We start from the raw sequence: 27902 nt of genomic DNA, 5'->3' as shown, positions 1-27902 counted from the left end.
TCATGGTGTACCCCGCCTCCCTCCTGCCCGTTGACAGCCGGGATAGGCTCCAGCACTCCCCGCGACCCTCGTGAGGATAAGCGGCTATGAAAATGGATGCATGGACATCTATGTTGTCATGAAAATTCATTTGCCTTACCGGGACTGTCCACTGGAGGGTGGTGTCTCTCTATCCACGGGGATCCGTATTGGCCTGCGTTTCGGGGTGTACTTCGGCAATTTCCGTCACCACTCGGCTGTGGATTCACCGCCGACGACGGTGGAATGCGGTTGCGGGAGCCAGTTGGCATTTGCCGGCCAGAGGCGGCGGAGATGTACGCACCGAGCCGGGGGACCACCGCGGCCGCTCGGTGTCCGAGTTGACAGGGCGGTTTTGCGGGGAGAAGGGGACTGTCGTCACTCCTCAATTCCCTTCCTAGGAAAAGAATTCCTTGAGGAAAAGAGAGGGGGCGGAATGAGAGCCTCGGAGGAGCGAGCCTCCAGCATCATGGAGACGCGCATTGCAGACACCGACCGGCGGAGGACCACGACGGCAACTTTTCGGATCTATATCATCCACCTGCTGTAAAACGTCGCACTTGTGAGGTGCGTAACAAGTATTCCTCGCTCCCGTTTCACGGCGGAGGCTGGCCGGGCACTTTATCTGCATCCACCTGCGCCGCGGTGCTTTCTTCGCCGCCTCCGCCGTGTGTGACGCCTCGTCGGCGGATTAATTCCGGAGGATCGTCCGCCGCGGTGTGTCGCTCCGCCGGTTGCCACTAGCGACCATCGGGTCAACACACCGAGGGCCCAAATGTTTGAAATTGTGTGAATGCGGAGAGTCCAGCATTCGTATTTCCGCAACCTTTGTCGAGTAATGCTGAGAGTCATGTATTCACGGTAATGTAATAACATTAATAAAATATCCCCAACTGTGCGAACGCAGAAATAATTTACAGCGAAGAATTCTAAACCTTCTTTAGCGTGAATGCTGAGAGTCGGGCATTCGCAAAAGTGCTGCTATGTGTTAAAGCATTGATTGAAAGCATCCTCACCGAATAAATGCGACTGTGCATGAATTCACATTGACATGTTTGTGGGGGAATGCTGAGAGGTGGGCATGAATTCGCATTGCCGCAACCTTTACCGAGTCAATGCCGAAAAACTCACAGGACCCTCCTATGAAGAGATGCGAAAAAAAAACAAAAAACGACAACATTACATCGATGCTGTTTCGGGTCCAAAACCCTTTACAGTACAAAGTCGAGTCTCAGCATTTGCACATTTACAATACAAACAGTACTGGTGAAAATAATAGCAGTCTACGATATATACAGTAGTGTTCAAAATAGTAGCACTCCAACACGACTAACAATATTAATCCACATTTTCAGTATTTCTTTTTAACCATTTTTCCATAGCAGGGATCATGGATCGGTTTTGCCGATGTCAAAATACTTGAAGAGGTCATGTTGCCTTATGCCGAAGAGGACACGCCCTTGAAATGGGCGTTTCAACAGGACAGTGACCCCAAACACACTAGTAAACAAGCAAAGCCTCGTTTCCAAACCAACACAGTTGATGTCATGGAGTGGTCAGCACAAACCCCAGACCTTAATCCAATCGAGAACTCAAAAATGCTGTTTTTGAAGCAAAACCAAGAAAACGAATTGTGGAATGTCGTTAAGGAATCTTGGAGTAAAGTAACTGGTGAAAGGTACCACAAATTGGTTGACTCCATGGCACACAGCATGTGAAGCAGTTATATATATATATATATAATATATATATATATATATATATATATATATATATATATATATAATAATGTGGTCATACAACTAAATATTAATTGAGTGACTGGGATTGATAAATCCCAGACACACAAAAAACGTTTTTACAAAATACTGTTGTTTTGAGTTTGTAAAGTCGATGGCAATATCATGAATGCTGGGTCTTGTTGGTTTTTATGAGAATCTACTGCACCTACAAGTAACAATACAAATATAGTGAAATTGTGGATTCATCTGGTTAGTCATGTTGGACTGCTATCTTTTTGACCACTACTGTACTAGCAATAAATCAGTCTCTCAGCATTTATCCACTCAGTTACGTTTTTTGACATGCTCATTTCAATTCTTGATTCTTTTTCTCCTTCTCCTTCTCCTTCTACGTCTTCTCCTTCTCCTTTGTCTTTTTCATCTTCTCCTTCTCCTCCTCCTCCTCCTCCTTCTCCTCCCCCTCCTCCTCCTTCTTCTTCTTCATCTTCTCCTTCTTCTTCTTCTTCTTCTTCTTCTTCTACTTCTTCTTCTTCTTTTCCTTTGTCTTCTCCTTCTTCTACTCGTGTTAACATGGAACATTGATCGGCTCCGAAGCGATGATGTGGTTGAGCAGGCCAAACCTCCTCTGCACCAGGGCAAGTGCTGAGAGTCGAGCATTCACACAACTGCTTCTACGTGTGAAAGCATCCATTGGATGGCTGATGCGAGAACTGAATGCAAGTCTGCATGAAATCCCTCACCCGTGCAAATGCTCCAGGTCAAGAATTCCCACTGATCCTGTTGCAAATCAAAACAATTGATGGAGTGAATGCTGAGAGATGAGAATTCACAAAATTGGTACGCTCGCATCAGGGCTTTCAAACTCATTTTTATCACGGGCCACATTGTAGTTACGGTTTCTGTCAGAGGGCCATCATGACTGAAACCAGGAAAAATTTTAATTGACTCCTCATATTTGCACATTAAATTGATCAACTAGTTTTAGAATCAGAAATCAAATGTAATTGGTTTTTCAACTATTGTTGATGTTTGGTAACACAAAAATGCTTTGGAATATATCAACGCCATCATTTGTGATATGACAGTTTGAAATTTTGGTTCAAATTTGAACAAAAATCATGGAAGTTGATACACATAATTTGCCTTCGCGGGCCGCAGCTGGCCCTCGGGCCTTTAGTTTGACACCTGTGGCTTACATTGATGAGTTATTTCTATACATGAATGCTGCTTTGCATGCTATCTATATTTTCTGTGTTAATAATGAGAGTCAATAACGGCCGAATCCTAATTCCTGATGATGATCCAGTCGGCCACGTGCATGACTGCTGTTGACTGATGCATTCACACCGTTGAGCATCACCAACTTGGACAATGTGAATGCTGTGACTCAGAAATTTGTCAATAGTGTGAATTGTGACAATTAAGAATTGCCAATATGGAAGTCATGCACTGAAACGCTTTTTGGGGCGCGTGCTGAAATCCAAGCCGCCATTGAGTGAATGCTTGCCGCAAGACTCACGATAAATCTTCATATGTGAAAATGCTGAATGGGATCACATGCATCAAAATCCTGTCACGTGAATGCCGAGAGTCGGGCTGCTACTATGTGTCAATGTATTGAATGAATGCTGGGACAATATTAGTACGTGTGTAATGCCATGAACGCGTGACTGCTGAGAGTTGAGAATTCACATAACTACTACTCACGGTAATGCCAAATACTAGCAAAATCTTGAGCGTCAGGCATTGACACAATTGCTGCCGTGTGTTAAAAGTTCCCACTGACGCCGTTATACGTAAAAACACTTGAAGTGTCAACGCAGACAGTCCAGCATTCACATGCCTGCTATCATTATCAGCGGGGAGTCCCCTAAGGCGTCTGGGTGCTCTTGGAAGGGGACTGGAGGGCAGGGTGGGGGCGGGGACGCGGATGGGGGCCTACGGGAGTACGGGGGTGGATTGGGGGTGCTGTTGCCGCTGACTCTGCAAGCGCTCCTGCTGCTGGGATAACGTGACTATTTTAAATGCCAGCTAATCCACGCTAATCTGGCTACTTGGCCGTAGTTAACTCAAACCCGGGGACGGCAAACCCCTCCCACCCACGCACACACACACGTATGCATAACCATGTACACACACACACACACACACTCGGACACATACAGAGCCTCCATTTTGCCTTGGTGACCCACAAGATGGTGTTTACGCTGCGTAACACGCGTGTACACAAATGTACAGGGCCGAAGACACAACAAGGCAAATAAATGCAACAATAATATAGATGTAGAGGGTATGGAACATTTTCCGACCCCCTTAAAATTTTCACTCTTTGTTATATTGCAGCCATTTACCAAAATCTTGTATACAATTTTTTTCTCCCTAGTTGTACACACAGCACCCCATATTGAAAGAAACAGAATTGGTGAGGTTTTTGTTAAAAAAGGAAAACCTGAAAGATCATAGAGCCATGAGTGTTCAGACCCTTGAACTCGGGTGCTTCCGTTTCATAAAACTGAAGAACTAAACAGAAATTGGATTAAAATGGAAGATGTTTGGGATGGGTGGCACGGTGGATCAGACGGTAAAGCGTTGGCCTCACAGTTCTGAGGTCCCGGGTTCAATCCCGGACCTGCCTGTGTGGAGTTTGCATGTTCTCCCCGTGCCCGCGTGGGTTTTCTCTGGGCACTCCGGTTTCCTCCGACATCCCAAAAACATGCAACATTAATTGGGCACTCTAAATTGCCCCCAAGTGCGATTGTGAGTGCGGCTGTTTGTCTCTATGTGTTCCTTGCGATTGGCTGGCAAGCAGTTCAGAGTGCACCCTGCCTCCTCCCCGTTGACAGCTCGGATGGGCTCCAGCACTCCTTGCGATCCTTGTGAGGATAAACGGCAAAGAAAATGGATGGATTGATGGATGATTGTAGCAAAACATTTAGCTAAAAAAAATACTACTTTTTTTGCCCACAAATGAATATATTTTGGCCACATTTTAAAATATTGTCATCTGAAATTATTATTTTGTGATTGTACATTTTCAACAATGCCATGTATTTGGCCCCATACAAATTGCATGGAAACAAATGGGATTAATAATCATATTTTTTTTTAAAAATTGTTGCTTGTTGTTTTATGAATGAAGTTAATCTGTTTCAGGTTCTCTCCCAGAGAGAGATTTGCTTGGGGAATGAAATCTCATTTAAAAAAAGCATCCTGAGAATCGTTACCTACGACTCAATTCATAACAAGGTACACACACACACACACACACACACACACACACACACACGCGCGCGCACACGTGCGCAATATCATAAATATGTGTGAATCATGCGTGTGTTGTCACAAGGCGGCCGAGAGACCCGACAGCAGCAAAAATGTTTTACGGTTCTTCATCTGGGGCAAGCATGTCCTTGCCCTCCAAGAGCCGGCTGAAGCGCCAGAGCAGAACTTTTACGCAGGTACTCGAGCGTGCACCCACGCACGCACACACACACACAATCCTGTAAACTGAAAAAGGCACTTGTTGCTAAGCAGATTTCACGGGGCTCTATCAAGACGGCACCAAAGGGCTGCAAATTTACGATTATTACCACGCATTCATTTTGCTATTAGTTGTGTGCTCTGTAATACATAAACAGAGGAAAGGATTTGAAAGACATCGCACAACTGGTGGGGCACTGCACCAAAGAACTGCGAGGCCAACGCTCTACCGCGGCGGCGCCGTGGTGTTTGCATGTTCTCCCCCTGTCTGGGTGGCTTTTCTCCGGGCACTCCTGTTTCCTCCCGCATCCCAAAAACATGCATTCATTGGAGACTCTAAATTGCCCCTAGGTGTGATTGTACCCTGCGATTGGCTGGCAGCCAATTCAGGGTGTACCCCGCCTCCTGCCCGTCGACAGCTGGGATTGGCTCCAGCACACCCTAGACCCTTGTGAGGATAAGGGGCTCAGAAAATGGATGTGTGCCTTCCTAGGTCCTGTACCGCACGCTGAGCTACCGTGACCGCGTCCCAGCCGAAGCGGGAACGAACACGCGCAGCGACCGGCGCTCGACGACCGAGCCGCCAGAGCGACCGGAGGATGACCCGGCAGAGCTCTCCACCCAAAGTTCAGCGCCGGGCGTCCTGAAGATCTTCGGCGATGAGATCTGCGCAGGCGCCAACTACAAGAGCGTCCTGGCGACGCCCCGCTCCAGCGCTCAGGAGCTGGTCAAAGAGGCTCTGGAACGCTACTCGCTCAACAAGGAATCCGCCCACTCGTACGTCCTCTGCGACGTGATCGGCCGCCTCGAGGGGGTCGGCGGCGTGTGGCGGACCGAGTGTCTCAGGGCGCTTGGCGACAACGAGAAGCCGCTCCTGTTGCAGGAGTTGTGGAAGCCGCGAGAGGGACACGCGCGACGCTTTGAGCTGCGCAGGAGAGCTGAGGTGGACGAACTCAACGCCAAAGAGAAGGACACCATCACGGCCGGTAAGAAAGCACGCACGCGGTGATGTCCGAGCGTGGTTGATTGTGCCGCCAAATCCAGTTGAACTTTGGGACATGAAACTCGGTAGACATGTTGATCATGACCAGACTCTCATAAAAGTCTCACGATGCCATGCCCGAAAAAAACATTACAGGTCTGCCATTTGGTCTCGAAACGGACATTTTATGGTAAATTTTGAACATTTCTAAGGTTTTGGATTCGGACCCCAGTGAGGTTAGTTCTTTTTTTTTTTTTTTTTTTTTTTTTTTTAATACATCCCAGAAAGCAGTCCATGACATTTGGTAGACTTGCCATGAGCAAATGCACCTAAAAAAAGGTCACAAGAAGTCAAAAAAAAACCCACAAAAACAGGAGGTCTGACATTTTGGTCATTACACACATTTCCAAGGGCCCTTTGTTTAATTCAATTATCAAGAAGGAGTGCTAACGTGACGGGAATTTAGAAACACTTTTTCATCACATCAACCTTATCTTACACAATAACACAATAAATAAATAATATAATAAAGTAAAGGGAGTCATTGATGGTGTAGTGTGACACACGCCTGGCCTTTGGTGCGGCCAGTGTGGGTTCGATTCCTGCTCAGTGATGGTGTCGATATCTGCCCTGCGACTGACTGCCGACCAGTTCAGGGTGTAGTCCGCCTTTCGCTTGAAGCTAGCTGGGATAGGCTCCAGCTTTCCCGCAATCCTTGTGAGGATAAGCTTGGATAATGACATGACAATAAAATAAAATAAAGTAAAATAACGCAATAAAACTTTTTTCCTCTTAACAGGCTCTTGATGTGTAGTCGATGAGTTCCGTGCACAAATTTTGGATTTTGTCCATTTTGTTCTGATGAGGGGGAAACATTTGGAATGAGAAATTATTATTATTATTATTATTATTTTTAGAAGAATTTCAGCTGCAAAGCCAGTTTAACGTATCACTACTGGACCTACAAATAGAAGCTATTTCTGAAAAGACACAGGAAGTCTGCCATTTTGCGCAAGGCGTCTATTTTGGCGCTGTAATTCCCCCCCAGAAAGCAGTCAAACTGAGGGAACATGAAATTTAGCAGGCATAACTATTATGAGTAGACCCACAATAAAGTCTCAACAATCCGTGGCCGACAAGACATTTTCGCTCCTTCCAAATGTCTTTTGTTGACGTCGATAATGTTGCACTTTTTTTAATCTAAATTCCTCCTCCAAAGCCAGTTTAATTTAGCAACATAACATTTGATGGAAATGTTTACCATGAGGAGCCCCACAAAAAGAAGCCATGTCCGCAAAGACACAAGAAGAACTGCACCATTTTGGCTCTGAGGGGCTATTTTGGAGTCAATTTTGGCCGTTAGCAGGTGTCCTGCGTGTGATTGTGTTTGCTATCTTGTCGCACTACTCACAACACACACGTACACACAAGTGCATGCATGCGCGCGTGCTTGTGTGTACTGTTGTGATGTTTTGGGTCGAGGGGGTGTTTGGGTTGTGTTTTTTCTCAGCCTCTGAACCCCTCCCACCCCGCTGTAGGGCCCAAAGCCCCCCAGTTCCTGGTGGCTCTAATGGGTCGCATGGACAGGAGCTCCCCTCTGCGGTCGGCTAGGGCGGCTCAGTCGGGCTCTAAAGGTGGGGACTGGCCTCAGGTAGGGTGACTGTCAGTCATCACCATGGAGACCAACCTGCCACCCCCTCCCCCCCCCAGCCTTTCCCGTTCACATCACCTGTATGTTTGCTCTTCCTGTTACCTTCCCATCAATTATCTCATTGGTCTGTTCATTTCCTGGTTTGCGCTCCAGGTTCAATGCATGAGCGGCAGATACAAGTCATATTATTTCTGTACATGGAAAAGGAAAAAATAAATAAAATAAAAAAATAAATACCAAGTCCTATACGTGTTGCTTGCATGCTTTTCAAACTGTTGACAACTGTCAAAAAAAATCAAGAAGGCAGCTTTTCCATTTTTTTGAGTTAAATGTTTTTCCATATTTTGCTGTGTCCCAATTTATGACAAAGAAAAAAGTTTTAATGGAGTTTGTGTACTTGGAATTCTCAAGTTAAAAACTGTCAATAACAAAGCTATGTTTGTCTTTTTGTCTCACTTTTTTTTCTCCGCATTTCACCTACAGCCCTTTCACATTTATTTGTTTTACACTGTACAACAATTTTAACATGTCTGTGGATGCTAATGCTAATCCTAATGCTAATTACAACACGACCAACAAAGCAGGGTGTCGTTATTTCACCATTTAGTGTTTCACATTTTGGCATTTTTGTGCTCTGATCCCTGCAGAAAGATTTTACGTTATATGACAATAAAACAAAGTTGGACGTTGCAGAGTTGGACTGCTAAAACATTGCGAACAATATTGGTTCTCACGTTGTTCTTCCACTGTTTTTAGGTTTTATTGTCGTTGCCTATGTAATTTTTTTTCACAGTATGTCTCCCACATTGTTTCATGTGTCACTGTTCTACTTTTTTTCTGTTTTACATTGGACATTCCTTGTGTGTTTGTTTTTATGTTTACCGTAATTCCCAGCCTACAGCTGGTTATAAGCCTCGGTAAACTAGAGTTTAATGCTAGCACCGCGCTAACACTAGCGGTAGCGCCGCACTAGCATTAAACTCTTTCTGTGTGCCGAGTTTTATAAATTGGTGCGCTAACGCTAGCGCCGTGCTAACACTAGTGGCGCATCACCCCATAAACCGCAGGGTTGAAAGCGTGTGAAAAAATTTGCGGCTTTTACGATAACTGTTTCATTTTGTTGTTTCGTGTGTTGTTGTCTCACATAATCCTGTTTTACATTTTGTTCACGTTTCTTTGACTCCCATTTATGCTTCACGTTTCATATTTTGCTGTTTCACGTTTCAGTGTTTGTTTGCTTGATCCTCGGCGACAATTTTGGTGAATTTTGTGGACTTGGACTGCTAACGCTAAAAACAATGCTAACAGTAGAGCTACTGCTTCTCTTCATTGCATGGTTTCATGTTGAATCTGACAGCAATGGAGTTTTCATTAAAAGTCAAATTTTTCTCGTTTCATGTTTTTGATTTCTGCTTCATGACAAAAACAAAGACCAATCATTCCTGCTGTTTTTAGACAGTTAAATTAGCTGTTGCTTCTTTGCGCTCAGCGACATATTTTTCATTCAAGGAGATAGCTTCAAACTCTCGTCCCTGGTCTTTATTATTTTTGCTTTTCTCAATCTTCGGTTAGACATCAACGCTCAAGCCCGCAAGCTGCAAAGGAACCGAGCCAAGGGGGCTCTGACCTTGCCCCGCGCCAGCAACTCCTCCCTGTGTCGTAGCCTCAGCGAGACCAGCCTCAACCAGGTAGGACCTTGATGAGCGCTTTGTCAGCTGACAATCAGTATGATTGACAGCTTCACTTTGTGTTGGTGTGTGTAGTTGGCGGTGGGAGAGGAGCCCAAACGCTACTACTCCACTCTTCCCGGGCCCTACCGGGGCCGAGAGGCGGCGTCCGCCGGGCGCCGCAAGGAGGAGGGTGTGCGTCACTCTCTCTACCAGTCGCCGCATCTTCTGCTGCTTCAGGGGTACAACAAACAGGTGAGATGGGACAAAAACAAAGCACAAAAAGTGAGACGGAAATTATATTAATGAAAATTCGTTGTGTGGGTGTTTTGTCTACATCAAAGAAAATTTTGACTCAAAATTGTGTTTCGACAAAAATCCCATTCAAATTCAGTCCTTACATATTAGTGTGAACATCACTTAATTTAGTTATTTAGTTATGTTATTGTGGGCGGCACGGTGGGTCAGCTGGTAAAGCGTTGGCCTCACAGTTCCGAGGTCCCGGATTCAATCCCGGACGCGCCTGTGTGGAGTTTGCATGTTTTCCCCGTGCGTGCTTGGGTTTCCTCCGGGCACTCCAGTTTCCTCCCACATCCCAAAACACATGCAACATTAATTGGACACTCTAAATTGCCCCTAGGTGCGATTGTGAGTGCGGCTGTTTGTCTCGATGTGCCCTGCGATTAGCTGGCAACCAGTTTAGGGTGTACCCCGCCTCCCGCCCGTTGACAGCTGGGATAGGCTCCAGCATTCCCTGCGACCCTTGTGAGGATAAACGGCTAAGAAAATGGATTGATGGATGGATTTACGTCCAAGACAAGTTATATTCAATCTTCTGTGAGTAGGTCTGATGTGTGCTTAGTCACTTTCAATATTTACAAACAAAAATTTTTATGTGTGTGGACGTAATTTATTCTCAAATATGATTTGTAAATATCAAAAACAGTACGTTACTGTAACTATCAAAAACGATAGTCTAGCATGAGTATTTTGTAAGTTGAACTTGTTTTTGTTCAAATCAAAACAATTTACCATCTAATATGTTCTGCAAACATCAAAGATGGTTTTTTATTGTAATCACTTTTGAATTGTTGCTTTTTATACATGACGTTGACAGACAATCGTTTTTCTGTAATCTTCAAAGACAATTTAGGAGCATCAATATTATTCTAGTTATTACTAGAAACATGTTTAATAATTTTGAGGGGAGCATCTATTTTTCGTAAACATCAAAGACTCCATCTTGCTTGTTTTTGTTCAAATCAAACAGTTAAAGTACGAATGTGTTGTCTTTGTTGTCATCGCAAAACGTGCCGTCGCTCTGCGTGTGCGTTCCAGGACTGCCTGGTGTACCTGTTAAACCGCGACCAGCACACGGTGGGCCAGGAGACGCCGTCCGCTCGCCCCAACATCTGTCTGTTCTCGCCCGACGTCCTGCCGCTTCATTGCCGCTTGCGCCGCCTGCCCCCCCCGCGCCACCACTCCAAGGCGGATGAGCTGGAGCCCGACGGCCAGCAGCAGCGCTCGTCCTGCGTGGCGGTGGAACCCGTCCACAACGCCACTGTGTTGGTCAACTTTTCCCGCTGCGAGCGCTCAACCACGCTGCGCCACGGTGACCTGCTCTCCTTTGGGGCGCACTATATCTTCCTGTACAAGGCAAGGTTACAATATATATATATATATAATCTTGAGATTTGTTTTCATGACTTTAAAGATATTTTTGAATCTAACATTTACACAATTTGTTTCCCTCAATTTTGAGTCCAACTTACAAATGTTTTTGTACTTTTCAAAGTTTTAGTCCAATTTATGTATATGTTAGATCAAAGAATTTTAGTCGAATGTGACTGTTCGGGTTCATCCGTCCATTTTCTTAGCCGCTTATCCTCACAAGGGTCAACAAGTGCTGGAGCCTATCCTAGCTGTCAACGGGCGAGAGGCGGGGTACACCCTAAACTGGTTGCCAGCTAATCGCAGGGCACATCGAGACAAACAGCCGCACTCACAATCGCACCTAGGGGCAATTTAGAGTGTCCAAATAATGTTGCATGTTTTTGGGATGTGGAAGGAAGCCGGAGTGCCCGGAGGGAACCCACGTAGGCACGGGGAGAACATGCAAACTCCACACAGGCGGGTCTGGGATTGAATCTGGGACCTCAGAACTGTTAGGCCAACCCTTTACCAGCTGAGTCACTGTGCCGCACTGTATATGTCATTTATTTATTTAAAACATGCACTGCGATTGGCTGGCAACCAGTTCAGGGTGCACCCCGCCACCTGCCCGTTGACAGCTGGGATAGGCTCCAGCACTCCCCACGACCCTTGTGAGGATAAGCGGCTAAGAAAATGGATTGATGGATGGATTTCCGTCCAAGACAGGTTATATTCAATCTTCTGTGAGTAGGTCTGATGTGTGTTTAGTCACTTTCAATATTTACAAACAAAAATTTTTATGTGTGTGGATGTAAGCTGATGATATTGCATCCTCATCTTTGTTTTTGATTCTAATGAACTATCATAACTTCTTCATACAAGGACCCCACAGGCGCCAAGCCTCTTCCCGCTCAGACCCTGGCACGCCTCCGCAGCCTGGGCCAGGTCTACGACGGCGGGGCGGAGGAGGGCGGCACGTGCAAGGTGTGCGGGTCGGCGCTCAAAGACAGGGCGGCCGCCGCGGCGGGCGCGACGACGGCGCCGCGGAGCTTCAGGCCACACCCCGTCAAACCTCGGGGTGGTGGGACGGCGGATGGAGGAAGAGGAGGCCAGAAGAGGAAGCTGCAATTGGAGTTTGAGCCCACTCACGAAGACCAGCTGCTCAACCGCATCATGTCCCTCATTGAACCTGGTGGTACTACGACTACGTAATAGACGTTTTCCCTAAACATCCTCAACGTCTTCGGCAAACCTGCTCTTCCATAAACATCGTAGACAATTTAGCGTTTTCAATACCAATGTCCCAATTATTCGATTCACTGACAACCAATCGATTATCATATTAATCATCAACTATCTGATTAAATGATTCATCATTTGAAGACATAATTTCATTTAAAATGATCCCAATCCTCTTTTTTTATAGTCCACCATTAAAACTGTCAAATTAACATCTGCTTTGAACTCGTATAACAACAATCAACATTTTTGACTATTTCCCAACATAACACGGACCAAACTGGTAATGGTCACAAGTTATGAAAAAAAAAATAATCTGACAACTCTATTCTAAAACTCATTTTTGCTTGCAGTGGTCGAGTGAATAAGTTGTAATTAACATGGAGTTGAACATGAAGCCCGGAAGATTACATAAACTGTTAGCGCTTTGCATTCATCAGTACCCAAAAAGTAGCCCTCAGTTTCAAAAGGTTTCAAGAGTACATCACTCCTTCCCGTATGATACTGCTTAAATGTTGTTTAATCATGAAGCAATACCCCAAAACAATAGTAATCTTTTCATAAACTCTAAAACAAAAGAATAAATAAGTTCACCAACAAACTTCATTAATTAATGTAAAAATTCGTTGGCAGCGGCTCTACAATTTAATCTTCAAAATGTATCGTACGTCTTCGTGATCATCAAAGAGAATAAGCAGTCATTAATGATCTTAACCTACAGTGTGTTTTTAAAAAGAATGACAATTTTGTCTTCAAAAAACTCGGGCATGTGTTTTTAACATCAAAGACAATTTTGCACTCAGTGAACCAAACGTATGCATATTTATAAACATTGGATGGAAGAAAATCTGCACTTTTTTCAAAACATAAACAGGAATTTGGAGTCTTTGACAAACCTAAAGTTTGTTTTCATTAACATCAGAGACAAACAGGTTTTTATGAGCAGTGGAAGGCAATCATACTTTTGTATAAATCTACGACAGTTTACTTTTCAATGAAGCTGACAGGTTTATTTTTTGTAAACAGCAAATTATATTTCATCTGCATGACTCCCCCCCAAACATCAACAACAATTGATCATGTTTGTGTCCTGGTTGTTGTCAGGAGACGACCACAAGCTGACCCCGGCGTACCTTTTGTGTCTGTGCATACAACACTCGGCCTCCACATTCCCGCCGGGAAGCTTCGGAAAACTGCTGCTGAAGATCGTCCGTCGGATCCAGACGGTGGCCTGGGTCAGTCGCCGGGTGCAATTCTTCTTCTTCTACATCTTCTCGCTATTCTTCGCAGGGTACTTTAGTCCACCTGGCTCGACCCGGGAGAACCAGGACCACATATCGGACTTTGTTTTCGTACTCGATTACTCATGTGACCTATATTCTCGTCCGTGACGAGATCCTTTCCGTACAAATGATCAGGTGGAGCCACCTAGATGGGTGAAATTAACTTTTAACAGACAAAACCTATTCAGTTTTATGAGATGAATCTTCTTTATTGTAGAATATTTAGTATTTGTAGTGGCTAGTATTCATTTTTTTAATGTTTATATCAATGCAACGTACCATATGCGGCAAATTAAAGAAAATAAAAACGGACAGGGCTCTCGTTTGGTGTACGCCACGCATTTAAGACACACGAAAATTAACACGGCTGCAAGAAGCATATTCATTCCATTGACCCATGCTTTGATACCTGCCCTGTGTTTGTGTGTGTTGGTGAAGAGCTGCCACGTATGGTTTCATACAACTGACATGGAATTTTTTTCTGGACTCAATAAACCTCCATGACTGTGTTCGCACTCGCCACGGCGGGAGGGCGTCTGCTCCGTAGATGTACACAACTGAGGACAAATGGAAAGTAAATTGGCTAAGCCAGCTAACAGTTGAATCTAGAAAGCTCGCTCGACCGCGACGACGCCATTAAAATGTCAGCGATTGGAGTTGTGTGTGCGTTCCCCACAAAACACACACGCACGGGAACGTTAACTGTTTATTGAATCACTATGCTGTATGTGCCATAAAAGCATCAACCATACTATCATTTATAGTGATAGTTTCTGGGGAAATATATCGCCCTAAAAAATTAAATGTGATATATTGAAAGAGAGCAAGACCGATGGATAACAGATAAATATAATGTACAAATGAAAATCTGCACAATATCAAGACTGTGCAGATTGTTACTATATCTTGACCATCTTTGCCATGATGATAAATTGTTGGAACCCATAGATAGATAGATATAGATAGATAGATAGATAGATAGATAGATAGATAGATAGATAGATAGATAGATAGACAGACAGACAGACAGACAGACAGACAGACAGACAGACAGACAGACAGACAGATAGATAGATAGATAGATAGATAGATAGATAGATAGATAGATAGATAGATAGATAGATAGATAGATAGATAGATAGATAGATAGATAGATAGATAGATAGATAGATAGATAGATAGATAGATAGATAGATAGATAGATAGATAGATAGATAGATAGATAGATAGATAGATAGATAGATAGATAGATAGATAGATAGATAGATAGATAGATAGATAGATAGATAGATAGATAGTGGGGCATTGTTCTGCTCCAGTGTGTCTCATACACACATGCTTAAACTTTAATGACCTTTATTTGTGTGTGTGTGTGTGTGTGTGTGTGTTGTAGGAGAAGACAAAGGAGTTAGCCCAGAAGCAAGCTCAGCAGTAAGTATCGTTTTCTGTCTTGTGTTTAAAAAAAAAAAAAACTGTGCATCGTGTGTGTCCGAGCGCACACGTTTGCGTGATTGTGTGTGTGTGTTCCCATGCTTGAGCGTATCCTTGTGTCGTGTGTATGCGCATTTGCATCCTCAGCGTGAGCCACCTCACCCAACTAGAACCTTGGCAGGGTGCTGTCAATCATCCTGACCGTCAATCATCTATGTTTGTGTGTGTGTATGCTTGCGTGCACAGCCAGGACCCCGCATCGCTATCGCTGCTCAGTATCTCGGACCTGATCCCGGACTTGCAGACCATCTTCTTCTGGATGTCCAACTCCATCGAAATCCTGTACTTCATTCAGCAGAGGGCGCCGTCATACACGCACAATATGGAGACGCTGCAAGGTACACACGCACGCATACACTTGTACATACGTAGAGACAAAGACGAAGTGTAGGTTTGTACAAATATAAATATAAAAGCACCCTTGGCTAGTCCACTGGGGTCCACATTGTCTTTGACGACCACGTCAACACATCATTGAAGACTAAATTGTTTTAAGATGTTGTACATAAACCTGTATGTTTGCTAAAGTGGCAGCTAAGTTCTCTTCATTGTTTACGTAAGTTGTAAAATGGACGCGCGTTCCCGGGTTCCAGGTTCTAAGGAGTCCCTGCTGTCGGCGACCATTTCTGCCAACGAGGAGGCCATGAGTATCCTGGAGGAGGTCATCATGTACACGTTCCAGCAGTGCGTCTACTACATCACGAAGGTGTCTACGTACGACTCTTTTAGGAAACTGCACAATTTCATTGCGGGGTTTTCTGTGAATGTAAATCATTGTCAGAATACTCGACAAAGCTAACGTTTGTGTTTTAAGGAACATAAAACAACATTCAATGAACCTACTGTATTTTCCGCACTATAAGGCGCACCTAAAAGTCTTTAATTTTCTCAAAAGCTGACATTGCACCATATAATGCGGTGCGCCTTATATATGGATCATTATTGAGCCTTTAGTGCAGCTCCATCTAATGGATGCATAACGTAGCCCCAGTCTCTACTGCAGTGTCTATTCTATGCGCCTTATAATGCGGTGCGCCCTATATATGAAACATTTTTTTTAAATAGCCATTCATTGAATGTGCGCCTTATAATGCGTTGCGCCTTATAGTGTGGAAAATACGGTATGTGTTTTTGTAAACACTGTATTTATTTATTTATTTGTCATACTTGTGTTTTGCGTGTGCAGGCTCTTTACGTGGTGCTTCCGGGTCTGCTGGACTGTAATCCGTTCCCGTTGGACAGCACGGAGCCGTGCTGGAAAGGAGGGGCCGGATTCCCAGAGCCCGTACGCAGGGTCCTCCAGGTAATTAAATGTTGTTTACAAAGAAAGGGAAGAAACTAATTGCCGTATTTTCTGGACTGTAAGCCGCTACTTTTTTCCCTACACTCTGAATCCTGTGGCCTATGTAACAATCCGGATTAAAAAAAGATTTTGTATTCTTTTTTTCACCAGCGGCTGTCAGTTTAAACATAGTAGTCAATTGAAACTAAATACACACAATATATCAAACATTACAAACACAATAAAATTTCTCTTTAATAAAAGAAATTATAGTATACAAAATATATATTTGTTTACTGAAGGAATCAATGAAGCATTTATAATGAAATAAATATAAATCTATGTATTTACTGTAATTTCCAGCCTACAGAGCGCACTTGATTATAAGCCTCACCCAGTACATTTGTAAAGGAAATACCATTTGGTACATACATAAGCCGCACCTGTGTAAAAGCTGCAAGTGCCCACATTGAAACCCACATTGAAACACAAGATATTTACAAAGAAAGATAATACACAGAAAGATTTTTCAAAGTTTTAATACCTTACCTTAGCAAAACGGTCGCACAAACAGGGCTGGTTAAAAAAAACAGGCGCGGCAGCTACACAGTCGCAACACAATAGGGTGGTGCTAACGCTAGCGCAGCGCTAACAGGGCCGGTTAAACAAAAAAATACCTAAATCACTGAGACGCGGCAGCAACACGCTAGCGCGGTGCTTGCGTTAATGCAGCTAAACGCTACCGCCGCGCTAACAGGGCTGGTTTAAAAAAAAAACGTGCCGGTAAAAATCATTGAGACACGGCAGCAACATGCTAGTGCGGCTAATGCTAACGGAGTGCTAACAGGGCCAGTTAAAAAAAATCATACCATTAAACATCACTTCCTCGGCACATATATTCCACCGGTCTCAGTCTTACCTTTTCCACTCCAGCGCCCCCTTGCAGCCGTTAGAAAAAATTCACAAATTATCCGCATCACCGCATAAACCGCAGGGTTGAAAGCATGTGAAAAAAGTCACGGCTTGTAGGCTGGAAATTACGGTACTTGTCCAATACAAATAAAAAATAAAACTGGTATTATGATTTTATTAATTATAATATTACTAATATGATTAAAGTCTTCACAGGTACCAGGTACACTTTAATGGGGTTGCAGAATGTTTTCAAATGTTGATTTTGTGCGTTCATGCACTCGTCAGGTTTTCCAGAGCACCCAAGATCTGCTGCAGGGCTACCAGGTCCACTCGGAGATCCAAGCGCAGATGTTCGCCTACCTCTTCTTCTTCTCCAACGTGTCGCTCTTCAACCAGCTGATGGACAAAGGTAAGGGGGATGTGTTTGTGTTTCTGTGTCGGGATGGGGGGGTCGGTGGGGCTGGGGGAGCTCCGTATGCCTCACCTCCATTAGACCTTCCCCGAGGAGGCACGCAAGCTGTTAGGGACCGACCTTGTCAGCAGTTTGACTTGAAGCGAGGGAGACGTCGGGCGGTGGGGCAAATCAAGTTTTGTCCTGTGTGCCCTTCCTTCCTATCTGCTCTCTAATTCCCATCAGCCTCCTCCTCCTCCTCCTTTTTCCACATGGGGGTGGGAAGACGGGGATTGATTGAATGAAGCATGGAGAAAGTACCATGGCGGGTAAAAGGTCAAAACCTCGTTATGCTGCTCTGCTCTCAAAGCTTGCCATGAAAATTTGTTGCCTGCGAGCAAAGACGTCAAAGCTGACGCCATCCGTCTAGCTGGTATGTGTGCTTCAAATTTATGAGCAATCACAAAGAAATCTCGTCTTCCTTCTTGAAAGGTCACAAGAATTGGCAAAATGGCCCTATTGTGGCTGCTTCAAACCAAAATGGAGGACTTCATTTGTCTGTCTTTGTCCATGCATAATGGACCTTTCCAAGCTGTCAATCACTCGTACAATAATAGCCAATCAGATAGCCACATTGTCTTGACACGCCCCTGCCGCCATGTTTTCCCACAAGCAATACTGGTTGTCGGTAGCGTGGGCTTGGTAAAGTTCATGTTACAAAGAAAATGGTCCTCAGATGCTCTTGGGGAACGTGTAATTCTGATGAAAGATATCTGGCGGGAAATAGTTGAGACCTCTCTGTAGAACTCTCTCAGCAAGTCTGACGCATTTGAAAAAAAAAAACATACCTCAATATTATCTGGAATACACGACAGAGGATGGACTTCAAACCTGTTCTGTTCAGTCGCCATTTTGGAAGCTTGCGGAACATGGTAACCGTCGCAAAGAGGGCGGCACTCAAGATCGCCAGTCGGAAAGGTCCATTGCAGGGCTTCTTCAGGCTTCTTCATCCTTTTTGTGGGTCTCAAAATAGACATAAACACAACTACCAAATTTCATGTTGCTGTTTGCAACTGGCAATAAGGGATGAATCAAACTCAGGATCCTTGGAAATGGCCAAAAATCGATCCTGAAATGGCCGCCTTGAACCAAAATAGCCAACTTCCTGTGTCTTGTCATGCATGCAGAGGATTTTGTGGGTCTACAAATGGTAGCCATGCCAACACACTCACACACGTGCACTGTAGTGTGTCGTCAATAACCGGCACGGCCAGGATGGCGACACCTTCACTTCATGTTAATGCAGAGGAACGCCCCATCTTATTGATGTTTCTGTCACCATGGTAACAGAGGAGGACTTGGCGTGTGCGCACATAGGGTGGATAACGCTGATGTTTGCAAGGCGCACATGCTCATCAAGCTACAGTGCACCTGAAAAGTATTCACAGAGCTTCACTTTAGGGACCTGACAGAGGCAGGTCCAGCCGACGAGTGATTTTGCATTTGTTATTATTATTTTTTTAATGGTAAAAATTTCAATAGTACTTTTTTTCACGCTGCTATTGTGTACTGTTATTTTCAGAATTTTGAGGAAAAACATGAATTGAATCCATTTTAGAATCAGGCTTAAACATGACAAAATGGGTGGGGGGATTGAAGCACAGTGAATACTTTCCAGATGCGCTTTATATATCTGCGTGAGCAAAGAATGAACTTTGGCGACTATCGAGTAATTGCGCTTTCACCTGCTAAATAATTACAGCGAACTAGTGTAATTCTTTGTCGTGTGTGTGTTTGTAAAGCAGCCGCAGCTGAGCTTTATGACACCTTTGCGAGGGAGGTCAAGTGATGTCTCGTCTGTTGTCCCTAGATTACTGTATGCCGAGACGTAAGCCTATTACACGAGTGTGTGTGGGTGCGCACGCGTATGTGTCCAAGACATATGGCTCAATATTTGAAGTGCAAATACCAGCAGTCGGTCAATTGTAATTTAGTCATGAAGCCGAAAAAAAAGTTCGCCGCACGTGGGGCTCAGTGTCATCAAGACATTAGCAAGTAAAAATCAATATGCATTGTCCGCAGGGTGAACGCTAATGACGTCAATATCATGCATCCATCCATTAATTTTCTTAGCCGCTTATCCTCACGAGGGTCGCAGAAGTGCCGGAGCCTATCCCAGCTGTCGAAGGGCAGTAGGCGGGGGACACCGTGACCTGGTTGCCAGCCAATTTCAGGGCACATAGAGACAGACAACGGTTGCACTCACAATCACACCTACGGGCAATTTAGAGTGTCCAATTAATATTGCATGTTTTGGGGATGTGGGAGGAAACCCACGCAGGCACGAGGAGAACATGCAAACTCCACACAGGCGGGGCCGGGATTGAACCCCGGTCCTCAAAACTGTGAGGCCAACGCTTTACAGCTGATCCACCGTGCCACCACTTCACTTTAAAAAAAAAAAAAAAAAAAAAGTAAAAAAAAGTATTAAAAAAATGTACACGGTGACTATTTTATGTATGTAATCTATTTATGTACTCATAAAATCTACATTAAAGTAGTTTTAATTCCTACATTTTTTAATTTGGGATAAATATCAAATATATATATTATACTGGATATAATGGTGGAAATGGTGGTTGGAGTGTCTGAGGTCCTGGGTTAAAATATTATTTATTTATCATCCATCCATTTTCTTAACCACTTATCCTCACGAGGGTCGCGGGGAGTGCCGGAGCCTATCCCAGCTGTCAACGGGCAGGAGGCGGGGTAAACCCTGCACTGGTTGCCAGCCAATCGCAGGGCACATACAGACGAACAACCATTCGCACTCACAATCACACCTTTACCAGTTGATCCACCGTGCCGCCTATTAATCATCCATTCAAGAAAGTTAATAATCATTTGATTTATTATTTCAAAGCAGTTGAAACGTCCTTTTCACTCTTTTCAATTATTTCTGTTAACAGAGCTCGCTGGTTCCTCTTGAAGTTTCCAAGATATTGTTGAACATTCGGCACCAATCCGAGGACCACTTGCTTATGTGTGCGTTCAGGTCCATCTCGTGGCTGGTTCCAGCGTTCCAAAGTTCTGCAGATGCAGGCCTGTCTGCGGATGGTGTCGGAATGGGCCCGCAAGTCGGCCTTGGGACATCTGGCGGACAAATTCTTCATCAAACTCAACAGTGCCATCTCCATCCTCACTACACCTCCGCAGCAGCTCACACAGGCAGGCCAGACACGCGCCATGGACGATTTTTGTCAAATTCTTTTTAATCCACTCAATAATTGAAAATTTTTTTATTTCTTCTATTTATAAAATGCAAAATAATGCTTTTTTACATTCATATTTTTTAACTAAAACGATTTAAAATGCAAAAGACCTTGCTAACATTTTCATGAAAAATTGGATGTCTACAGTATTTTTATTTAAGATTAAAATACAATATTTGTTAGAATTTAACTGCATTTGAATAAAAAAAGACATTTTACATTTGCTTAATGTAGAGTATATCTTTTTAATTTTTAATACATTTAATGGCATTTATAACATAAGTACAGCAATTAAAATTCCCGTGAATACAGATTTTAAAAATTCCTTTCACCGTATCGCGCAGATGAGCTGGCGAGTGTTGTCCGGCGAGCACTCGGCCCTGAAGCCGGTGCAGCTGCACAGGATTCTAACCCAGTACCAGATCACTGCAGAAACCGGACCCGTGGCTGCATGGCAGCCCGGCAGTGAGGATGAGGCCTACGTCTACCGCACAGGTGACACGATCAGACAGACGACTCATTGTAGTGTCGGAAAGAGGCCTGATTTGGGCTGATTCCGTATTTTCCTCACAATTACTGCCCAGACAAATGAACGTTTTGCTGTAGTCCCCCCAGTAAAAAGCTGCTCCCAAGCCATAGAAATATAATATGTTGCGGTGATCCACAAGAGGGAGACATTCACCAAGGGGTGCGTATCTTCAAGGTGGGGCGACGAGATGATAGGGTAAAAGGACGTTGTTGGCTTCAAAGGGAGTGGGTGGCTGTTTGCTGTCAAAACACTTTGTATTTGGAACATTATATAACTTGAAAAAGTGTCAAAAATGTCTCGGGGGGGGGGGGGACATTTGAATTTACTGTGACTCCTTTGGGTCCATACTAGTTTAAAACGTGACGCCACAAAGCGATCTTAGCAACCAGGGGAGACTCGAGATGCCCTCCGGTCACCACTGGTCGTCAGACCCAGTCGTGTGAGAAAGCCCATTTGGGAGCACTAATGTTCACATTTACCTGGTTTTGATAAATGTGAAACGCTAACAACGCTAACACGGTTCCATCGGTGGGTTCAGTGGACCTCTTGGAGAGCTTCGAGAACCACCCTCCCATCGTTCTGCCCAGCGGCGGCTTTGGCGTGGACCTGGACGGTGAATGTGTGGAGGACAGCGTCTACCGACAGCTGCTCTACGTACGACACTTCTTGTGGGGCCTGCGCGCCAAGATGCATGCTAACGCTAACACCACCTATGCTAACGGCAACAACAACAACGCCGCTGATGTTCAGGTGAGACGCTGTCCCGACGCAGAGCAGAATTTTGCGCATACGTTAGACGCACACGCCTACAGACTAATCTGCATGTGAGCAGCTGTGCTAGTTGAGGAGTTCCTTGGTAATCTTGCAACTGAAAGACAAAACCTCACACACATGCGCACGAGCACACACTTGTGCGCGTACACACACACGGACGAAGAAGCTAGACATGGTTAAATCATGGCTAATCTGCTTAGTGGTCAGGCTGTCTCATCAGTGGGCCGACTAGACCGTAATCCTCCATTTTAGAAGACATCATCTTCATCAAGACACTTACTGCATATCCCCCCAAAAATGAATACAGTACGTACAGGAATTTACCGCTATTCGTGGTGGATAGGAATGGGGCCCAGCTGCTAATAGCAAAACACTCTGAATGAAGATGCCCCCCCCCAAAAAAAAAAGATTTTTATTTTCTTCATCAGTGTTTTATTACCCCTCCATAATCGCAATTTGGCACTGGCAGATTCTCCTATTTGTAGATTTAAAAAAAAAAAAAAGTAGTACATTGCAACTTAAAACAAATATGACATTTAAAAAATATTTGTAAACATTGTGCAAAAATAGAAAGATTTTTCAATAAATAAAAGGATTAATAATAATATATAATAATAAAAATAAAAGGACAAAGTATTGTAAAACAAATGTTGTGCTTGTCATTCATATCTTCATTGTTATACAAATTGAGGGACCTAAAGTAATTTTCTCATTATAAATAGATTTTTAATTAGCCGATTATTCATTTATCCGAATTTTATTATGCCAAATCAAAATCTGCATTGGACTCCAAACATCTATTCACGGTCGGGTCCTGATGACTGCACCAGGAGGGATTTGCTGTCGACCACTGTTCACACCGAAACGCTCACACGTAGACGAACAACTCCCGATGTCACTCATCGGCCACACCTCTTAAAGGCACACATCTAATACACCAATACCATAAAATATGTACAGTTATTTACTATTTTTTTTAAATCAAGAATTCTTACAACAAATGTAGGGTATTACAGAACACTGCGATGTATTATTACTAATATTTCTACCTCCACATGTACTCTAGAGGGAGTTGGTGCCCCCGCCCTTAGCGCACGATAGTCCCCGCTCAACCCCCGGTGACGGTGCGGAAGAAAACGGGCGCAGCCAAGGACCACACAGTCTCCGAAGGAACGGGGGTGGTGTCCATCACCACCACCATAATCATCATCCTCATCATCATCAGCAGCAGCAGCAGCATGCCATGCCAGGGTACCCCGAGGGAGGGGTCGGTGGCGGCGGGCCAGCCCTGCAGATGAACGGATGCGGCAAGAAGACCAACGGACTTATTGCTAATGGCATGGAAGGTAGGATGCACAGGAGATACCCACAATTCTTAGCGGTAGCAGTGTGGGGTTTACAGAAAGAGCTCATGTTGAAATCCTCCTTTTATGTGGCGGGCGGGTCAGGTTGACCCAGCAGGGTGGGACCTAAACTTGAACCGTTTAAAAAAACAAAATCCATTAGTTACCCCTTTTAATTTATATTTTAAATTGTGGTTTTAATTTATTTTTTGTAATAATCACATTGCACTGTTTGACGGTTTAGAAATCTTGCAAACGAATAAACAAAAAGGCCTGCTATTTTCTTATGATTATGTATTTTTTTTTAAATAATTTTTAGATTTTAATATTCATTTTTGGTTTGTTAGTTTTTAGTCATGAAACATAGTAGTAAAATCAACTACTTAAAATGAAAAATATTGCCGTTTTATTTCCTTTCTTATTAATTTTTAATTTTTATAATATTATTTTTTTAGTAAACATGCTTGTTTAATTTACCTGATCCAAAATGTAAAATTAAAATGAAATGTGCTTTTAGTATTTATAAATTTTTTCTTTTTGTATTTTTTAGCGATGTAATTTTTTTTCAAGATTTTTCAATTTATTTGACTTAACCTACAAATGAATTTGTTCGAAGAAGACAAGCATTTTCTTGTGTAAGTAAAAAAAAAAAAAAAAGCATTATTTGGGTGATTTCCTTCTAATTCGTATTTTTTTTACAGAAAACAGTAGGCATGAAAGGAAACAGTGCCCCCTGCGGGTGCTCGGTAGAACTGCATTTTGGAGCTCTGTTCTGAAAACCCCCCACTTCCACATCGTCACTTGCACCTGCACCGTTGTCTTTCGTGTGCGTGGATCCCATAGCAAGACCCTGTGTGTGCGCATGTGTGTGTGCGTTTTTGTGTGTGTATTCCCTCTGCAGGCTTTGTTAATAGTGGGTGTGAGTTCCCCTTCCCCGTGTCCTCTTCCCCCGGCGCCCCCCCTCTCCCTGATGACATGTGTGTGGTGTTTGTAGTGGAACTGGACAAAGGACCGTACGGACTCGGCATGGGACTCATCGATGGCCTGGTGAGTTATTTCATTTTATTTTTCAGTCATACAGCGGGAGGACAACCTACGTGACGATGTGTTTAGCCAAATGTAGGTCTGGGTCCATCACTACACCCAGATTTCTGGCCTGGTTGGTAGTACAGTGCTAAGGTGTATAGATTTGAGCTCTGTGGAGACCTATCATCGTTTCTCTTCGGCTCGAAAAACAATGACCTTGGTTTTGTTTTTGTTAAGATGGAGAAAATTGTGACACATGCAGTGATGAATCTCCTCCATTCATTTACCAGGAGCCTGTACAGGGTCTCGGTCTCCTCGTGTCATCGCCATAGCTATGGTCATTTATTTTGTTGTCCTTTATAATCTGTGCCAGTGAAAGCATGTAGATGTTAAACAGAAGTGGACCCAGAATAGAACCTTGGGGAACTCCGCACATCATTCTTGTCTGCGCGGATGTGAGGTTACCTATTGTCACAAAATACTTCCTATTCTCTATTTATGGTTTGAACCAGTTTAGTCCAGTTCCGGAAAGCCCTGCCCAGTTCTCCAGTCATTTGAGGAGTATGTTGTGGTCAGCTGTAAAACTCAAGACTTAACATTTTCCCATCGTCTGTATTGAGACATATGTCATTGATTCATTTTTTTTTTACATGGACGGTCACATGGCTCCTTTTTGTCCCCCGCTTTAGCACACGCCGCTCAACGCCCCGGGCATCTACATCCGCACGCTGATCCCCGAGGGGCCGGCGGCGTCCGATGGCCGGCTGAGGATCGGCGATCGAATCCTGGCCGTCAACGGGACCAGTCTGATAGGAGCCGACTACCAGAGGTCAGCAGGGAGATGCCATCCGAGCCGAGAGGTTTTGCCAGTTTACCGGTCTCAGATCAGAAGGCGTAACATAATATTGGCACGTGAATAATAAAGAAACCAAACCAAATATTTCATTATCGTAGATGAAAAGTTGTGACAAAATTTAAATCTAACTAGAAAAAAATTTGATTATAAAATTGAGATGAAAGACAATCCTTCAAGATTTTTTTTTTCAAAACTTGAGATAAAAGACAATCCGTCAAGAATTTTTTTCAATATTTTATTTTTAATCTTACAAAAAAATATTCAAAACTTTTTGGATGGAAAAAAATGTACCGATCCAACAACACTACAATTTTTTATTTGCCATCAATTTTTAGGTGGAAAAATACAGAATAAAATAAAACGTTTTATAGTATACTTTTATAATATTTGTTATCCTTAAGGAATTAAAAAAAAAAGTCAGAATCTTACAACAAACATCTAGATTTGTATTTTTCAAGAAAATAAATTTATTTTAATGTCCTACCATAGGTTGTCACAAAAAAATTTTTAGTAAACCAAAAAGACTGGACTTAAAAATAAAAAGTCTACATCTTGCAATCACAATTTTAAAAGAAAAAGTTTAGGGCTTCAACTAAGGATTATTGCAATTTGCATATTTTTGTTTATTAATTTAATTGAAAAAATATTTTCATTTCCATTCTGTGATTAAAAGTAAACAGAACATTTTTAAATTGACTGTGCAGAAAATGCACAAACATAAATTGAATATGATTAGGCTGTAAGATCCATCAGGAAATCCGAAATGTTAACTGTTGTTTTCCAAGGTAAAAGCAGATGTTTGAAAATGTCTTATTTTGATAAAAATAAAAAGATGAACAGTCTGCTTTCATTAAGGACTACAAAAATCTTTGAATATTAATTGTTGACAGGCAGAAATTCTGATTATTTGGACACATTTCAGTTATAGTCTCCCAACATTTTTGTGTCGAAATACATTTTTTTGATCGACGGGTGCTGCCGAGCTGTGCGTCACTCAAGCTTTCCCAACCCCCCCCCCCACCACCGTCGTTCCCTACAGTGCGGTGGATCTGATCCGCTTGGGAGGAGGTCGCCTCCGCTTCCTGGTGGCCAAGTCGGACCCGGAAGTTTCTGAAAAGATCAGCGCGTCGTCCTGTTGACGGACGGACGGACGGACCCACGGACCCGGCAGATATCCGGTGTGGAAACTTAGCGGCATATATATAATCGTTTACATGCTGGTGCGTATGTAAATAATGTTTGAAAAGAACCCATCGCTTGCCGATTGGTCAGTTGGCTGAATCTCCGCCTACTTTGTTGGTGATCATCAACGCGATGACGCCGCTGACACTTGAACTTTTGATTCCATTTTTATTATTCGGATCCCAGCACATTTTTTTTTTATAGGCATGTGTATCCTGATGAAAACGGACTAACTAGCGCCCCCTGGACAGTCATTTAAAAACAGCTGCCCCTGACACCAGTTCCGCCAATCGATCGAAATTTAGGTGGACGCATCATCCATGACAGGACGCACGAAGACGTCTGAAGGACCCGTCCCCAAAGTTGAAGCGGAACTCTGCCATGTTGGTTTGAAGCAGCCATTTTGGGTGTATTAACTCCATGGCAACCACTCGATGGGTGGGGGGGATCTGCAATGTCAATCATGTCAGGATAACCCTAACCCCAATTTGTGTCCCAACCAAAATCACATCTCCTTGACACATGGAATATGCTAAATTGACAAGATGTATTTTGTTTTCTTTGGTCTACGCTTTTTAATGTGAGTCGAGCATGGCATCAAAGTTTTATGACTATTATGAGGCTTTGCCGTTAATGAGGCCCCATCCATTGTTGTTGGAGCTTTAATTATTATTATTATTATGGTTGTAGTAAAAAAAAAAGTTTTTTTACATGATAAAACATTTCAACGTGTTCAGAATGTTCCCTCACTTTTTTTTTTAACACCCTTTTCATATTCCGACAGTATCTGGAAATGCAAAGTACAATTGTACTTTTGTTGGGTTGGACTGGGAAATATGTCAAGTAAAGAACAGTAAAGATGTGGAAAGGTCAGCAAGGATTTAATACAGTATTATTTGGGAGAAAAAATGTATTACTAGAAATAGAGAGTACTATTAAAAAAATACCCAAATTGAAGGAAAACTTAACTTTTTTATGGTTAAAAGAGAAAGGAAATAGCATTTTGTAATATTAAAAAAAGTTGATTTTTCAAGACAAAATTCTAGATCTTACAAACAAACGTTTATTTTCATCAAACTCTTAGGAGAAAAAGCTGGGGGTGTTTTAAAGCTGTCATTTTACAAGA

At 43.3% G+C, this 27902-nt stretch overlaps 1 protein-coding gene across 1 annotated transcript; it reads left to right on the top strand.

Annotated features, from left to right (window-relative positions):
* Nucleotides 1-177: 177 nt before the first annotated feature.
* Nucleotides 178-27550, top strand: radil (Ras association and DIL domains). The gene is made up of 21 exons (XM_061831068.1): nt 178-585; nt 4914-5006; nt 5107-5218; nt 5734-6226; nt 9446-9561; nt 9637-9795; nt 10879-11196; nt 12076-12388; nt 13537-13667; nt 15109-15146; nt 15393-15544; nt 15800-15912; nt 16393-16509; nt 17689-17812; nt 20850-21022; nt 21411-21561; nt 22134-22345; nt 23436-23715; nt 24614-24759; nt 25428-25567; nt 26634-27550. Exons 3-21 carry the CDS (start codon nt 5135-5137, stop codon nt 26731-26733), a joined length of 3360 nt encoding a protein of 1119 aa, XP_061687052.1. The 5' UTR covers nt 178-585; nt 4914-5006; nt 5107-5134; the 3' UTR covers nt 26734-27550.
* Nucleotides 27551-27902: the final 352 nt, after the last annotated feature.

Source organism: Syngnathoides biaculeatus, chromosome 9 (genome assembly GCF_019802595.1).
Source record: "Syngnathoides biaculeatus isolate LvHL_M chromosome 9, ASM1980259v1, whole genome shotgun sequence".
Taxonomy (NCBI): domain Eukaryota; kingdom Metazoa; phylum Chordata; class Actinopteri; order Syngnathiformes; family Syngnathidae; genus Syngnathoides; species Syngnathoides biaculeatus.
Note: the sequence above shows the minus strand (reverse complement) of the source record. Positions and strands in the feature narration are given on the sequence as shown.

Excerpts from the sequence above, each read along its gene's own strand:
- radil (XM_061831068.1), top strand. The coding sequence starts at position 5,135 with ATGTTTTACGGTTCTTCATCTGGGGCAAGCATGTCCTTGCCCTCCAAG. Across the intron at positions 11,197-12,075 it reads ACTATATCTTCCTGTACAAG|GACCCCACAGGCGCCAAGCC; the intron begins GCAAGGTTACAA and ends TCTTCATACAAG. Across the intron at positions 24,760-25,427 it reads TGGGACTCATCGATGGCCTG|CACACGCCGCTCAACGCCCC; the intron begins GTGAGTTATTTC and ends CCCCCGCTTTAG.